The sequence below is a fragment of the Acomys minous genome (genome assembly GCF_964271855.1).
Source record: "Acomys minous genome assembly, chromosome: 5".
NCBI lineage: Eukaryota > Metazoa > Chordata > Mammalia > Rodentia > Muridae > Acomys > Acomys minous.
Window position 1 is genome coordinate 31,391,149 of NC_140494.1, and position 18,237 is coordinate 31,409,385.

At 40.3% G+C, this 18,237-nt stretch overlaps 2 protein-coding genes across 2 annotated transcripts in view; both read left to right on the forward strand.

Annotated features, from left to right (window-relative positions):
* Window positions 1-4,074: 4,074 nt before the first annotated feature.
* LOC311598749 (cathepsin M-like) lies at window positions 4,075-7,961 on the forward strand (the record flags this gene model as incomplete). Its single annotated transcript, XM_084784084.1, has 7 exons — window positions 4,075-4,200; window positions 4,473-4,595; window positions 4,688-4,834; window positions 5,266-5,490; window positions 5,872-6,034; window positions 6,643-6,760; window positions 7,862-7,961. The coding sequence occupies 7 exons, from the start codon at window positions 4,075-4,077 to the stop codon at window positions 7,959-7,961; spliced, it is 1,002 nt and encodes a 333-aa protein (XP_084640210.1).
* The window catches only part of LOC311597541 (cathepsin M-like), a gene marked incomplete at its 3' end in the record, with an annotated part of 107,048 nt that continues 94,169 nt past the window's right edge, over window positions 5,359-18,237 (forward strand). The window contains exon 1 of the mRNA XM_084781733.1: window positions 5,359-5,490. The remainder of the gene's footprint in view (window positions 5,491-18,237) is intronic.

An 18,237-nucleotide genomic window follows, 5' to 3' on the forward strand; every position in this document is an offset into this window, starting at 1 on the left:
TGCTTAGAACTTGGGGTTTATCATAGCAATAGAAAAGTAACTAATACAAGGGCATAGTATTAAACAAACTCATAATATTCATATCATTTATATTCATAGATTAGTTCATCTCTCAATCCTCACCTGGGAAATTTCTCTTTGTTTTGGATGCTGACTGACACAGAGACTCACAGCCGATCAATGTGAAGAGGAAACTGGAACGTTCAGTTATAAATGGAAAATATGTAGCATATTCCTCCCTTAAATGTAACACTCCATATGGGAAAATATAAAGGAAGTGTCTACAATCCAGTGTAGTTGATGGCTGCAAGGAAACTGTATTTGGACACAATAAATAGCTACAAATGTGAACTCACAGACATTGTTACAGAATGCAGTAGACCAATGCAAACCAAATGCAAACCAAAGCAAGACCAAATGCCAGCACAGAGAGTGTATCTGAGCATACAATCTCACCATTAACCATGGTGCTACTGGCAAGTTTTAGCTTCTTGGAGAGGGACTATATCTGACTACACCAGTGAAAGGTACACATCCAAGACTATTTGGGCAGCCAAAAATTAGTCTTGATGAGTTTAAAAAATAAGGACATGGATTGAGACATGTGGGTAGGAAAGAGAGAATTATCTGTGAAGAATGGAAGAGGATGGTTAATGTTGTTAAAGCATAATATATGAAACTTGCAAAGACCAAATTACAGAAAAGAACTCAGTTTTAGGTCTAATTTCTATAGTCTGCTCATTTCCTGTACATTGCTTCTTCCTTCTTGATGGACATGGGAAGGCTGTGTGACCAATATGCTAATGTAATTCTGCTGATGTCTGGGTTAGACCACAGAATACATAGTTCCAACAACTTCACCATCTCCTCTTTTCTTAGGTGAGATGTTGACCTTTATCCTAGAGTTCAACATTTGTCTGCAGTTGATGGAGGGAGGGAGCTATGTGAGAGACAGGGTGGGGAGGGTAATGAGTTGGGTATCAGATGTGGGGAGAGCATGGGTTGGAGGTGGATGGTTGGTGGGGGAGAAACTGGGAAGAGAATGGAAATCTCCTGGCCAGAGGAGGCCCCAAGGAGTCTATTGGAGTGACTCTATCTGAGATCCATCACAGCAGGGGACATGGAGGCAGAAGTTGCCACCTCCTATAACCAGGTGTAACTTCCAGTGTAAGAATGGAGGCACCAACCCACCTATAAAACCTTCAAAACTAAAATTTGTCTTGCCTACAGAAGTATAGGGATAAAGATGGAGCAGAGATTGAGGGAATGGCAAGCCAATGACTGGCCCAACTTGAGACCCACCCCATTGGAAAGAGTCAACCCATCACACTATTAATGATACTATACTATGCTTACAGACAGGAGCCTAGCATGACTGTCTTTTGAGAGGCTTCATCTAGAAGCTTATGGAAACAGATGCAGAGACCCACAGCCAAACAATATGCCAACTTCAGGGAGTCTTTTGGAAGAGTGGGAGGAAGGATCAAGGGAGGCAGAGGGGTCCAGGGCACTACAAGAAGACCTACAGAGTAAACTAACCTGGACCCTTGGGGCATCATAGAGTCTGAACCACCAAGCAAAGAGCTTGCATGGGCCAGACCTAGTCCCCCTACACATATGTAGCAGATGTGAAGCATGGTGATCATGTGGGTTCCCTAACAATGGGAGTGGGGACTGTCTCTGACTCTGTTCCTGCCTTTGGATCCCTTTCCCCTAGCTGGGATGCCTTGTCTGGCCTCATTGGGAGGGGATGAGCTCAGTCCTGCTGAGACTTGAGGTGCCAGGGAGTATTGGTACACTTTGGGGGCATCCTTTTCTTTGGGAAGAAGTGGGGGATGGTCATAAAGAATATGCGAGTGGGGGACTGAGAGGAGAAGAGTGAGGGGGCTGTGAGCAAAAGAAAAGTAGAATTTAATAGTTTAAAAGGGATTAGCAGTAAATAAAGAATTGAAAATGGAGAAAAATCAAAATAAATCTTTAAAAAATAGAATAGAAGAACACATTGTTTTAAAAATGAAAGGAAATAAAGTAAAAGCTTTGGAAGCCAGAAGGATGGCTAAAACAACAACAACAACAACAACAACAACAACAACAACAACAACAACCTGAGTTGCCCTGACCACGGTATCTTTTTATACTAATAGAATCCCTAACTAAGACACCATATAATAGATAATCTCAAAACCTGATGAAAGAATGTATTTTGATAGTAGGTCCTGGGGCCTAACTCATATCCTAATGGTCCACTTTCAGTATTGGTATAGAGGAAATTACCTCCAACATGGTGACAGTAGGGAAAACCACTCCACCTTTGGTAGCAGGCACATTCCCATGTAGAGAAATTGAAGTGAAGGGTGCTGAGGTTGAGAACAGGGATTAGAGGATTATTGTGTGATGAGTCTTGAGTTTCTCTAAAGAAAAAGGAAGTATTTCCAAATATCTAGTGGTGATATTTGCACACAATGTTGTCCGTCAGGTCACTGAGAGGTATATAAAGGGGTAAAAGTGGGAACATTCAGGTGATACATGCATTACCCAGTAAAAAGATTGACAATTTGATGGTTCTTGCTGATGTGCACTCAATTTAAATGAAAGAAAAGCCAAACACTTTCAGGGGACTCTGAGAGCAAGGATATTCATCTTTCCTCTTAGATTTAGCCCTGAATATTGCAGCCGTGTTACATATCACCTTCCCCTAAAAATTCCTGTGAACGTCATGTGTGTTAAACCCGAGGGGAGAAAAAGTCATTCCAAGGTTTGAGGTCATAGGATGTCACTTTAGTTGTGGGTTAAACAAGAAATGTGGTACTTCTTTACCAAGAAAAGCTTTTTTTCCTGAGCCACTCACCAGCAAAATATGACATATGAAGTGATCCAATGTGGAAACCAGGTCCTCTAACCAGGTCCACTAACCAGGTCTACAGGTTGAGCTCCACACAGGCCACTGAGGTGGCCACAGTCACCCCTTCAGAAAAGGTAGGGTCATGTTTAGTAAGAGCCTAGAGTCTCAGAGTTTGGAGTCCCAGACAGAGCCTAGGGACTTGGAGCCTGGAAGCCTGGAGCCTGGAGGCCCAATCTCACCACTGCACAGAAAATCAGGACAAGGTTAAATTCCAGAGACTTGGGATTTAAAGCCTGAGTAAAGTGTTGCTGGGCCAGATCCCGGGTCGTCAGTAACCTTTGAAAGGCTGTGGAGTGCACTGAGGCTGCAGCACGCACCCCAGGTGAGATTCTATGTCCACAATGGAAGAAAAGAAAGTGATCATGAGAGAGAGCTTTGAGAGTCTCCACGGAGAACCAAGCAGAACCCCAGGAATGAGACTCTTCTGAACCTCACTAGTCCTGCTGTGTGGATTTAGAGGAGGGTGGGGAAACTAGAGAGGAAACCAGACATGTCCTGGATCTACAGAGGGCATCACTTAAGAGATCCAGCATGTCTTAATCTGAAATCCTGGGTGTGACTTCCTTTAGTACCTCACCTTTTCTTGTGGATCTGTATTACATGACTTTTCTATGTGACTCTTTCCTCACTAAGGTAATGTGTGTGGCTGCAAAATCCTGTGGTTGGGAGAGATGGGTTAGGAGCAGAAGACCTTCTTCTATTTTGTAAGGAGGATTCAATAGGTCATGTTGAAATTAACCCAATTTCTTGATGTATGTCGGGCAGGGATATGATGTCATGTAGCCCCAATCCAGGAAGAAACCTTGTGTTATGTAAGAGAAATTTTGCTTTATTACAAATCCTAGTTACCTATGCCACAAGTCCATAGTTGTGTAAGCTTTGGACTTTGAGGTGCATCTTTATCCTTCTGATGAATTATTTCACTATATATGCAGTTTGTGTTCATAGAATTCTTGTCGTGTCTTTCATTTATTTATTTGCCCATCATTGAGCCTTTGGTGCAAATATATATTTATCCATTCCCAAAATCTGTGACTAAATATTTTGAAGAATACTTCAAATAACTTTATCCAGCACGAATGTTTTGGTTTCTCAGGAAGGAGTGAGAAGGCGGATTACAAGTGTTGGTGTAGTCACACCTTCATTTCTCTTCCCTTTTGTGTTCTTGAGGCATGGCTGCTGCTGTCTTCCTGGCTGTCTTGTGTTTGGGAGTGGCCTCATCTGCTGCATCACCTGATCCAAGTTTGGATGCTGAATGGCAGGATTGGAAGATACAATATGAAAAAAACTACACTATGGTAAGTAACATTAGACCTGTCCAGAGGGAGTCCAGAGAGCTTGCTGCTGTGGTGTTGGCACAATAGAGGCCACAGTAACTGTCTATCTGAAGAATTGCCCAAATAGAGATGAGTATTCAGTTGTCAGGATCTCTATTCCTAGATCTGTGGCCAATGGATTATTTCAGTGACCTGAGATGCCTCCCTCTGCCTTCTCCTCAGCCATGCAGCCAGTACTTGGTCAGCTTGTGCAGTGATTAACAATCAATGTCATCCGTTATTTTTACTTCCAGGAGGAAGAAGGACAGAGGAGAGCAGTATGGGAAGAAAACCTGAAAAAGATCCAATTGCACAATGGTGAGGATGGCCTGGGGAAGGACGGCTTCATCATGGACATGAACGCCTATGGTGACATGGTGGGTGTGACGTGTGGAGCTTCACATTGTCTTGTTCCCTTCAGTTCACTGGCATCTTTTGCTTTTCATGATTTATGTACTTTTCCTTAAAGACTGGGGAAGAATTCAGGAAATGGATGATCGATACGCCGATCCCACCTCTCGAGAATGTGAAAAGTGTCCAGAAACGTCTGGCTGGTGATGTGCCTAATTCCATAAACTGGAAAAACAAAGGCTATGTGACCCCTGTGCGGAGACAGGTATTTCTATGCCCTATACCCAACTTCCTCAACTACTGAAGAAGGTAGGAAGTGACCTGTCTGTGTGGATTGAGTTGATATTTCAAGAATATTTGTATTCTTCCTATGCTTTTATGTGATGCACATCAATCTTTTAACTCCACCACTAACTTAGCCTTACACAACCACCTAGCATCTGCCATCACATCTTTAGACTTTGTGTCATCTTACATTGTTATAACCTTCAGATATCAGTAGGTCCTGCCCTTATGTGCATGTGTATGGCCTATCACTGGGCACGAGCAAACTGGTAGCAGTCAAGTCTCCAAATGAGATGGACTTTCCTTAGACAGGCTTCCATCAACTTCTGGTAGTTCATTTTCTGACATAGTATTCATCTGCCTGATTTGGAGTTGCCATTTGTGAATGCTTGTCCTTTCATCTCTGGTTAGGGCAGGTGCAACTCTTCTTGGGCTTTCTCTGTGGCTGGTGCCATAGAAGGACAGATGTTCCGGAAAACAGGCAAACTGACCCCTCTGAGTGTACAGAACCTGATTGACTGTTCTGGACCACAAGGCAATCAGGGCTGTTATGCAGGAAATACGTACCTTGCATTGATGTATGTGGATGAAAATGGTGGTCTGGAGTCAGAGGCAACCTACCCATATGAAGCAAAGGTAAATAGATCTTCTATGCTTTTCTCATTTCATGCCTGTCATTGCAGTACTATCTTTCCAGGGTTGTCTGTTGCTATGGTTTCCGTGTAGCTGATCCTACTTCTATAAACATGGACAACATGTGAAACCTTTATATATAAAAATATACATTCTTTCACTGCAAAATTTGCCATGGACAGTGAGACTGAAAAAGATATCTTTGATAACATAAGAGCTGACTTCCAGTTCCAAATTTCCCAGTAGCATTTTGTTTCCTCAGATGATTTATAAGAGCCCATATTTGGGGGTGCTCAGCTTCAGAGCGGAGAATGTGGTTCTGACTCTTGCTCTCCAGGGCCCGGAGGGAAGTAACCTAGTCTTTTAACTCTTTATGGTATCAAGGATGGACCCTGCAGGTACAGTCCAGAGAACTCTACTGCTAGTATCAGAGGCTTTGTGTTAGTCCCAAAGAACGAGGATGCTCTAATGGATGCTGTGGCAACTGTGGGGCCCATTTCTGTTGCAATCGATGCAAGGCACGATTCTTTCCAGTTCTATAGAAGAGGTAAGCATGTGCCCTTCTAGATATTATTTTTAAACTGTGTGATGTACCCTTGGCATTTATGTTCAGCAGATCATTTTAGAACTATAAAACATGGTGTGAATATGTGGGTCTGCATATTTTACAGCTATCCAGTCAACAATCTTGTGTGTCCTTTGTGCTTGACATGACCTCCCCCTTGCATGTGAGCAGTTCCTAATACATCAGGCTTATTGATTAACTTAATTTCTCAATTTTTGCACATGTGCTATGTCTTACAGACTTTTAGAGATATGGCATTTCTAGAATAACCTTAAAGGGTCTTAAATTAAGTAATTTATGCCCAGCAGTGCTTGCTTGCAATTGATTTCTATTAGTGAAACCACAAGATGTGAGTGCGTCAGCTTATATGCATGTAGAGAATTGTTTACCAATATGTTGATGATCACTTGGATTTTTTTTTTGGATTCTAATGACAACCTGTATCAGGATTCCTGTCAGTAACTGATCCTATTGTTATTGGAGTTGTTATCATTTCAGTGAAATCAGAAAATGTATGACTGATTGTTCGAGACCATTGTTATAATCATGTTCCTGGGGTCTCTCACTGATTTCTTGATTTTATTTTTCAGGTATATATTATGAGCCAAATTGCAGCAGGACTTCTGTCAACCATGCTATGTTAGTGGTTGGCTATGGTTTTGAAGGAAGTGAACTTTTTGGCCGGAAATACTGGCTGGTCAAGAGCAGGTATAAATTGCCACTTTGTTTTAAATATTTGAAGTTGCAAAGAGATTTTACTGTTTCTTGTTGCTGCATAAATCCTGGAGGATATTGTGTCTTTAAACAAAAAATCATTTTATTTTTCTTTATTTTCTCTCATCTATGTGAGTGCATGTTTGCATGTGGATACACCAGAGCATGTGTTTGTGTGTATGGATACATGCTTGCATTTATGTTTGTGTGTTCTTATATAGTCCATAAATTGACATCAGTTATGTTCCTCAGTTGTGCTCCAGTTATCAATGAAGACAGGGAATCCCACTGATCCTAGAGTTCACTCTTTTGGTTACTGTGCCCACCTGTTTATCCCAGTTATGTCTTGGCCTCTGGGGTTGCAGACAGGAGTCCAGGCTTCCTGGCATTTGTTATTTTATTTATGTATAAGTGTGTATGAATGAATGATTCATGTGGGCAGAAGCCCGTGCAGTCCTGAAATGGACATCAGTTTACCTGGAGCTCCAGTAAGAGCTGCTACTTCTATACGTCCTTGAAAACATGTATGGTTGACACAGGTGCTGGGTGGGGGCTCTTGTCCCCTTGCTCTTAGGCAGTGAGCCATCTCCAGGCCCCATCATGACTTTCAGTGGGATCCCAGATTTGAATTTCAGTTTTTCCCCTTATATGACCAGAGGTAGACACTCTGAGCTCTCTCTACAGCTGGAACAACCAATTCGTACTGTGTGGTCACAATGTTCAGATTTAGCCACTAGTTTCTTTGCTCTCCAGGGCCCGGAGGGAAGTAACCTAGTCTTTTAACTCTTTATGGTATCAAGGATGGACCCTTAACATCATATTTGTGCGACTGATTTTTCTAAAATCTGACACAGTTGTTATGTGTGAGCTACCCATGGGTGTAAACTTGTTCTATCTTTTCCTTGCTGTAATTTTCATAGCCTTGTGTGAGGTATTATGGGTTCCCAGTTCACCCTCTGCCTTTTCTGCTGCTTTTGATTAAGTTGGCCTCTGGCTCAATGCTCAAATGAGGAGTTATTATAATAATTCACTGTGCTGTGTTATCTTCACTGTGCTGTGTTATCTTCACTAAAGGGAAAACATCCTTTCTTTCAGCTTGGGTAAAAAATGGGGCAGGGGAGGATATGTGAAGATTGCCAGAAACAAGAGAAACCACTGTGGAATTGCTACATATGCCACTTACCCCAGAGTGTGACCTGCATGGTTGTGACAAGGAAGGAATGGCTTTAAGACAACATGTACAGAAGGGACACATTCTTCTCAAAGCAACGGCCACTGCTGTGCTTACAAGATACCTCAGTCAGTGAAAAGCCAGATGTGATGTGATTGTGGGACATATTTACTCAAGTGAGACATGACTACTGCTACAACTGATTCCAGCCATTTATCTGTATTCATATTTTCTATAACAACTTGATTTTTATTTTATACTGTACCAAATTGTCTTCAAAAATAAAGGTTTCTTTAAATGTTTCTCAGCCATTTTAATTTCCTTTATTGTGAATTCTCTGTACTCCATTTTTTGAATTGGATGACTGGATAACTTGGGTTTTTTTCTATTTGCATTTGGGTATTAGTCCTTTATCAGTTGTGAACTTGGTAAAAATACTTTCCCATTCTGTAGGCAGCTGCCTTGTCTGAATGATGGTGTCCTTTGCCTTATAGAACTTTTTAGTTTCATGAGGTCCCATTTATGAATTGTTTGCCTTTGTGCCTGTGCTCCTGGTGTTCTCTTTAGAAATACTTTTCCTGTGACAATGAGTTTAAGGCTATTTCCAACTTTCTTTCATTCTTTCATTCATTCATTCTTTCTTTCTTTCTTTCTATCAGGTTTAGTGTTTATGGTCTTAGGTTGAGGTCTTTGATACACTTAGATTTGACTTTTGGGCAGAGTGATAAATCTATTTGTATTCTTCTCCATGAAGCCACCCAGTTTGACCAGGGCCATTTGTTGAAGATGTTGACTTTGTTTCAGTATGTGGTTTTGTTTTTTAATTTTTATTCTTTAATATATTTTATTAATTTATTCATATTACATCTTAATTGTTATCCCATCCCCTGTATCCTCCCATTACTCCCTCCCTCCCACTTTTCCTTTACTCCCTTCCCCTACGAATGTGATTGAGGGGGACCTCCTCCCCCTGTATATGCTCATAGGGTATCAAGTCTGTTCTTGGTAGCCATCTATCCTTCCTCTGAGTGTCACTAGGCCTCCCCATCCAGGGGGTGTGGTCAAATATGGGGCACCAGAATTCATGTGAAAGTCAGTCCTCACTCTCCACTCAACTGTGGAGAATGTCCTGTCCATTGGCTAGATCTAGGTAGGGGTTCAATGTTTACTGCATGTATTGTCCTTGGCTAGTGCCATAGTTTGAGCAGAAAACCCGGGCCCAGATCCAACCATCATAATGTTCTTGTAGGTTTCTAGGACCCTCTGGATCCTTCTATTTCCCCATTTTCCCATGCCTCTCTCACCTAGGGTCCCAATAGGATGTCCTCCCCTCTGTCCCACTTTCCTGGTAAGTGAAGGTTTTTTAAAATTGAAAAACACAGGTATCTTTATATGTATGTATTTATGCCTTCGTGTTTAATTTGATTACTTTATCATCATGTCTGTTTTTATGTTAATAACATTCACTTTTATTACTGTATCTCTGTAATACAACTTGAAATCTAGAATGAAGAGACTTATAGCCATTCTTTTATTATTCAGGACTGTTTTTGTGATCCTATTTTTCTTCCAGACAAAGTTGAGAATTTCCTTTTCAAGGTCTGTAAGGAACTCTGTTGGAATTTTGATGAGGATTTTACTAAATCTGTACATTACTTTTGGTAAGATGGCCATTTTTATATGTTAATTCTACTGGTCCATGAGCATGGAAGACTTTTCCATCTTCTGACATCTTCATTTATTTTTGCTTTTTAAAAATTATTAAGTTATTATTTACTTTATATCCTGTTCTTAGCTTCTCCTCCTTCTCCTCTCCTCTCCTAGTCCTCCCATTTTCCTCAGAATAGGGGAGGCCTCCCATGGATGTCAACCAGTCTTGGCATATCAAGTTGCAGTAAGACTAGGCGCATCGTCTTCTATTGGTGCTAGACAAGGCAGTTATTGTAGTTAGGGAAAAGGAATCCAAAATGCAGGCTACTTAGTCAGAGACAGCCCTGCTCTTATTTTAGGAGCCCTCATATGAAGACTCATCTGGACAACTGTTTTGTATGTGCAGAGGTCATAGGTCTGTCCCAAGCATACTCTCTGGCAGTTCAGTCTGTGAGCCCCTATGGACTCAGGTTAGTTGATTCTGTAGGCTTCTTGTGGTGTTCATCACCCCTGTGGCTACTTGAATCCTTCATTCCCCTCTTGTAATGAATTCTCTAAGCTCCATTTAATATTTGGCAGCAGGTCTGTGCATCAGTTTCCATAAGTTGCTGGTGAATCCTCTCTGATGACAGGTATATTAGGTCCCTATCTACAAGTGTAGCAGAATACTGTTAATAGTGTCAGGGGTGGGCTCGCTTTCATGGAATTTACCTCAAGTTGGTTCAGTCATTGGTTGGCCCTTCCCTAAATTCTTGCTCCATCTTTTACCCTTCTATATCTGTAGGCAGGACAAACCGCAGGTCTAATGTTTTGTGGCTGAGTTGCTGTCCTAATCCTTCCATTGGGAGTCTTGCCTGGTTATAGGGGATGGGGAGTTCAGGCTCCTTATCCCTCATTGCTAGGAGTATTAGCTAGGATCACACTCTTAGATTGTTGGGAGTTTCCATTGTCCTAGTTTTCTAGCTCACCCAAGACATGAGACCACCCAATCTAGTTGCCTTTTCTAGTACAGTCTCCCTCTGCCTTCTCCACATGTCGTCTTTCCTGTTCTAATGCCTACCCTCTCCTCCACCCAATACCCTCCCAATACCTTCAATGCCTAATATACTTCCACCTCTCAGTGAGATTCAAGCAAACCAACTTGGGCCCTCCTTGTTTCTCTTATCTTCTTTGGGTCTTTGGTTTGTAGCATGGTTATCCTGTACTTTATGGCTAATATACACTTATAAGTGAGCACATACCATGTTTTTCTTTCTAGATTGGGTTACCTCACTCAGCATGAACTTTTCTAGTTCCATCTGTTTGCCTGCAAATTTCATGATGGTTTTGTTTTTAGTGGCTGAGTAATGTTCCGTGGTGTAAATGTTCCACTTTCTTTGAGTGGGGGGTTGACGGACATCTACTTTGTTTTCAGATACTATTATGAATATAGTTGCTATGAACATAGCTGAGCAAGTGTCCTTGTGGTATGGTGGAGTATCTTTTGGGTACACGCCCAGGAGTGGTATAACTGGGTCTTGAAATAGATCTATTCCCAATTATTCTGAGAAACCACCAAATTGATTTCCAAAGTAGATGTACAAGTTTTCACTTCCAGCAGCAATGGAATAGAGTTCCCCCTCACTCCATATTCTCATCAGCATGAGCTGTCACTTGAGTTTTGGATCATAGCATTCTGTCATGTATAAGATGGTATCTCAGATTTTCTTTGATTTGAATTTTCCTGATGAATAAAGAGGTTGAACATTTAATTTTTCTTCATTAATTGATTTATTTATTCACTTTGCATCCTGACTGCAGCCCCTTCCCTCCTCTTCTCCAGGTCCTTATATCACATACCCTTTTCCAACAGTTCTCCCGTCTTCTTCTCCTCAGAGAATTGGAAGGTCCCCTGTAGGTAAAAACCTCCTTGGCACAATAAGTTGCTACAGGACTAGTAGCATCTTCTCCCACTGAGGCCAGACAAAGCAGTCCAGTTAGGAAAATTGGATCCAAAGCAAGCATCACAATCAGAGAGGGCCCCTGCTCTAGTTGTTGGAGTCCCACATGTAGATAAAGTGTTCATTTGCTGTGTATGTGCAAGGGTCCTAGGTCCAGTCCATGCATGCTCTTTGGTTGGTTGTTCAGCCTCTGTGAGCCCCCATGGACCCAGGTCATTTGACTCTCTAGGTATTCTTGTGGTGTCCTGTGTCCTACGGGTCCCTCACCTGTTTCCTCAAGCCTTCTACAAGACTCCCTGAGCTCTGTCTAATGTTTGGCAATGTCAGAACAGGCCTCAATATTTTCACCCCTTTGAGTTTTGGTCTTAGAGTCAATGATTTGTCTCTTGTTTCCAGAGTGTTATAATGGGTGCTTAAGACCATAACCCTAATTGTTGAGATTTTATAACCACAAGGAACAGAATTGGTGACCAACCCCACAAGACTCATGATGAGGGTGGGAACCCATTTGTCCCATATGCCAGGGAATTCCTTTAGATATAGGGTTTCAGCCAGTTAGGTGGGACAATGGATGATGTATTCTCTTCTGTAACTCTTTCTGGCTGACATTAGGACACTGTTATTAGGGCCCAGGAAGGCTGAAATGCTAGTAAAAGGCTGAGCAATGGGGTAATTATCAGAAGCATCTGCTTAGTTGATCCAGATGAGAGATGGAACAATCACATTGGCTGGACTAGTTTTCATCAGCTTTCAGGTAGTCCAGAGCTCAGCAGCTTGTAGTCCACAGGTGGTCTCTGAATGAAGTCTGTTACATGAAAATTTGCTGAGAAAAATATAGACTAGGGACAGAATTAAATTTTCCTAGTAATTGCAGAAGTTGTAGAATCTTGAAACCATAGAAAATTCTCCTTTTTAGGGACAGGTAAATGTACTTATCTGGAGTCTATTTGAATTGTGGCAGGTGGGTCCAAGTCACGTTTTGAAGATTATAAGAATATTTAAGTTTACAAAAGGAGACAAATTGGCTTGGAAAACAATTTAAAATAGAATTAAAGTTAAGTCTTAATACAATATTACCTTAAATCATTTATCATAATTGAAGGTTTTACATCTTTTAACTTTTAAAACCTGTATATATATATATATTTTTTTTTTGAGAAGGCAGTTGAATTCTTGGTTTCTGTTGTTAAACTGATCTTCAAACCCATCAGAGACATGAGAAAGGTAAATATAATTTGAATAAACAGGACGTGCAGTGCAAGCAGCTTCCAAAAATACAGGAACGAAAGATTCTGCTGACCACCTGGACAGCCACTCATGCTATCTCTATGATGTTGGAGCATCATCTTCAGCCTCTGCATCAGACTATCTGACAGACTTTTCGGTCAAACAGGTTATATGAAGGATTTGCCAACCTTTCTCTTGTAAAGTCTGGTAGTCAACTTTACTGCATCCAGTCTTCTAGCTTTCTGTTTGCAAGAGAAGCAAGGGCATCCCCCCCGCCCTCGCCCCCAGTGGCTAGATTACCACATGCGAAGCCATTTCCTAAAGGAGAATTTTTTGATGCTTATCATCTTCTTCAAAGTTGAAAGGGGGTGCTACCAGGAACTGACATGTTTCATTGTCAAAAAAATTTCAAATTAACAAAATATATTTAAATGCCATATTCTGTAGATTTTTGAGGTTTTTTAAGACCGTCTATCTCTTGTATATCTGAACTGCTTGTTTCTATCTATATACTGGCTGATTAACTTAAAACACACATGATTAACTAAACTAGTACCTAATGAGACCACAAGTTTGATTGACTATTAGTTTGCATTTCTTAATTAACAGTTTGTGATAGTAGCTTTCAAAAGGACTAGAACTGCACATAACATTTTAAAGAATTACGTAGTTACAATACCTTAAAAAGAGTTGATACATAATAAGCTATAACCAAAATATAACTTTTATTTCTATTCAATGTACAACATCAATATAAGAATAGATTCAATAGTCTACCTATTTTGTTTCTATATTATTTCTGTACCCCACCTCGCTTTTTATCTCTTCTCCTCCTACATCAAAAGAAGGATAGAGAATAGAAAAAGAATGAAAGAAATCCCAAAGTCCAACTTTCTATATCTTGTTTAAGACCACTCACAGTTTGCAACCAATCCCCCTAAAATGGCTACAAGCATCCACCACCACTGAATAACCAAAATCCCTCCACCCCACCTTGGAAATGGGGTGTCAGTCTCTTAAAATTGCTTCCTTATGATTTGAGATGTAGTTTTCTTTCAGGGGCCCAAGAAATCAGAAAAACGAGCAAATCTTAAAGCAAGCTGTAACATTTGCTGTCCAGTCTACATGTGCTGTGAAAATGTAGGCTTAAGTGAAGTCCAGACTGTAACAGTCTGTGAATATGGATCGTCTTATCTAGCCATTTTGAAGTTGTTCTAAAAGCAGATTTTTAAGGAAAAAGCTATTGAGGCAGTCTCTGAGTCTGGATCATCTGAGATGCTTGAAATTCTTTTCTGCCTGCCTCTACTTCTCAAGTGTTGGGATCAAAGGCTTGTTCCTCCCTTGTTCTTGGATTAAAGGTGTGAACTATCACCATATTGTTTGTTGTAACTCTGGAATTTAAAAAACTATTAATTTAAAGAGATCTGCCTATCTCTGTGGGGAATAAAGGCATGAGCCACCATCACCCTGCTCAAATTTTTTATCTTGGCTCCAATTACTCCATATTCATAGGGATTAAGAAAAGAAGTTTGAACTGTAGTAACCTTTAAAAGTTACTTAGAAGATATTAAGTCTCTTAACTGTATTTTTAATACCAAACAAGAAAGATGCCTTTTTTTTTAATTTAAGAAGAAAACTAAAAGCCTGATGTCCAAAATGGTGTGTGTCATGTGGCAATAGAGAGTCTAACATGATTTAAATTATGTGGCTTAAGAACACTCACTTTTTGTTTCATGCCAGTAAGACAAGTGTGCCTTTGATAAATTATAATTTAAATTATTATTATTTTTAATGCCTATTTAACCTATTTACAAGTTGAGCAGTTGGTACCTTTGAAAGACCATCACATGCCATGTCCTGCTTATGGACAACCTGGACAATCTGTGACTGTTCTTGATAAAATCTTTAAACATTTTTCTAAGAAACATTCTTTAATTTACAGTTTTTTTCTGAGACTGGTGGAATGTTAATCTGTATTTTCCATTGCTGTTCCCATACATTCATGGCCATATTAGCCACAAATGGCTTTAATTTTCCTATTTTTCCTTCTGGCCCTATATATTCAACCCATCTTGCACTTCATTTTATCTGAGATAATGTTCTAGACACTAGAAGCTGAATATATGCTTCTCAAAGGAGGTAGCCTGGCCAATTCTATCATTGCTCATAGTTTTTCTTTTATTTTTAATTTTGGAGTATGCAAATCAATCTTTAAAGCATACATATAGTAGCAAATTATTCTTAAGGTTGTTATGCTGTCCAGTATAGCCAATAACAAAATTTTCAGAGACATTTCCATGCACCATAGGTTCAAATTCCAATTAGAAACAGAAAAATAATGACAAAAATTACTTTGTCAGCTTTTTATGCAGTGATGAAAAAGGTTGATTCATCTAACTTAAAATGCTAAACGGTTAATATTTTGTTTAATATAATCATAAACAGGGGCATCCAAGTAATAAAATTTATTGATATAAACAGGAATATTATTTTCTTCTCAGTTAACAAAGGGTAGCAAAGGAAGGTGAGGTATATGAGCCCAATATGTTTCAGCAGTAATGGATTTATTTAACAGAGACAACATAGCAAGAAAGAGCAATCTTGTAGCCATATCTTTCCCCATGAGATTTCATAAATTTTACCCTTAGTAGGGAGATTATCTCAAGGACTTTGTTGTCACATTTTCTTTCTTGTTCTCTAATACAGCCTGAACATATGAATACCTGACAACAGCACAGAAGCTGATATTGTCTGCAGAGATATCATTAACATCTCCTTTAATTTCTATTGAAGGGGATGGGTGGAAGTCTGGCATGTAGCGTTAACATTCTTATATGTTAGTTGCTTGAAATAATCATTTTCTTCTTCATTAACTATCAGGCAACTGACTACCTTATACCGCTGACTGCCAATTTGTATGTCCTAGTTATCCTAAAAATCTGCAATAATTTAGTTATTTACCTTGGTTTAATTTTGAAAACAAGTATAGGAGGCCAAATAAAGCCTATCCTGGTAATCAGTCATGATAAGCACAGCCATGAATATTCCAAAAATATAATCATTCATAGGACAACTGACAATCCTCCTGCATGCCCCTTTTTCTTTCTTTCTTTCTTTCTTTCTTTCTTTCTTTCTTTCTTCCTTCCTTCCTTCCTTCCTTCCTTCTTTCCCTCCCTCCCTTCCTTCCTGTTCTTTCTTTTTTTCCCCTAATTTATTTATTCACTTTACATTCTGGTTGTAGCTCTATCCCTCCTTCCTTCCCAGTCTTACCCTCCCTCCATTTCCCCTTACACCCTCTTCTATATCTCAGAAGAGTGGAGCTCCTCTTCCCATCCACCACAGCTCATCAAGACACATCAGGACTGAGTATGTACTCTCTCCCTGTGGCCTCTCAAGGTAGAGTCCCTCCACAGGAAAGTGATCACAAAACTGGCAACAAAGCACGTCAGAGACACCTCCAGCTCCTATTACTAGAGGACCCACATTAAGCCTGAGCTGTTCACTGGTTACATCTTTGTAGGGAGCCTAGGTCCACTCCAAACAAGGTCTTTAGTTGGTGCTTCAGTCTCAGCAGGCCCCTCTCACCCTGAGTTATTTGGCTCTCTTTTTGTCTTCTTGTGAAGCTCCTGTCACCTCCAGGGTAGGGTAGGGATCACAGAGAGATGTGAGGGTGGAGATCAGACTTGGGGGTGGGGGTGGGTGGGAGGACAGAAGACCTGTAGAGAAAAGGCACCTGTGTGACAAACTGGAGACCTGGTAGATCTCCCAGAGGATACGAGAGAGGCTCTAGCAGAGTCTCCTAGTAGCAGGGGCTTCAGAGACTGAAGAGGCCACCCTCTAACTACTCAAGCCTCCTTGTAGAGGGAGTGGAACGCCAACCCACAACAAAAACTTCGACACAAAATTCACCCTGCCTACAAGAGTTGCAGGGATAAAGATAGAATAGATATATCAGAGATTGATGGAATGTCCAACCGTTGCCTGCCAATGGGGGAGAGCTAACCCCTTGACTCTACTAAAAGAACATTCTACTATGCTTGCAGATAGGAGCCTAGCAGAGTTGTCCTTTGAGAGGCTCTGCCTAGCAGCACTTTCAAAAAGATGCTCAGATGCAGTGCCAAACATTGGGTGATACTTAGGGAGGCTGCTGGAAAGGTGGGGTGAAGGAGGAAAGGACCTGGAAGTGCCTGAATCACTTTTAACTGTCCATAATAAAACAACAACAGCTGCTGAAACAGATGCTCCTTCAGCATCAACATCCCTCAATACAGAGACAGGGAGCTTTCCCTGATCTCCACATGGCTCATCACCATAGAGCATACCGGTCCCTGCATGGCCCAGTTACAAAAATAGTTATCTCTTAATATGGCTAATAAAAACAAGGAGGTTAAAACATATTTTTTATATATTTGTAGGATTTATTTATATATTTAATCTTGGTATTTTTTTCTTCTTGGTCATATGACATCATTGTGGCCATACATGAACTAATTTTTTAAAGAAAGGGGGCTTCTTAATACTTGATTATTTTGTCATTTACCGAAGCCGTTCTTTGTCCATCTGTATAAGGAAGAGGTTTTTGCAAAACTCCAAAATTTTCTTTAAAGAAGTTTAAAACTTCTCAATTGTGTATATTTGAAATATCAAAAAGTATCTCTTCTTAAGAGTAAAGTTATAGAGCACAGCCATATATTTTAGAAGATAAAAACCAAACAGTATAAATAATTTAGTGTGTCTAAAAACAAATACCAGGTTATTATTTTGATGTTAAAGATTGGCTACCAGCAAGAAAAGCACATGAAGGTTCAATTTTAATACCTTATTAATCAAGCATAGTTTTAATTTTTATTTTTATAAATCTGTTTTTAAAGGTAGGACAGAAATTACGTAAGATCTTACCCCAATTTAAATGTACCTTGGGAGACCTATTTCTTTAGTTAGCTCATGTCATTTTTTTTGTTGCTGTTCAGAATAGCTCTGACTCTAAATTATGAGTTTAAGTTAACTTTTGTTACAGATGTTAGAGGTTTTTAACCATATCCACCAGTATACAACCCAATAATATAAACATTGCTATCTGTTGAATCCAACTCTCATCACCACAGAGGATTTGTGGCAGGACTAGCCATCAGCTACCTTACCAGAGATACTGAGAAGCAGCTGGTGCCCCTCTAAGAGGAGCTTGTACAGGTAGCCCCGGGCTTGCTGCCAGGCAGAAGACTCTTGGCTTGCAGGTGCAGGACTCCAAGGGCAGAGTCAGTTTATCAGCTCAGTTGCCTCTTCCCCCTCAAAAAAAATTCTTGAAATGAGTAAAAACTAAGGGTGAACAGCTGGCTATGAATTTGGCCTTTTTCCCAGAATATGAATCACAGAGCCCAATCAAGAAAAAAACTATACACATAAACTGACATGGACATGGACAGACATTGACAGATCCAGACTTGGTGGTACATGATTTTAATCCCAAGCAATAAGGCAAAGTT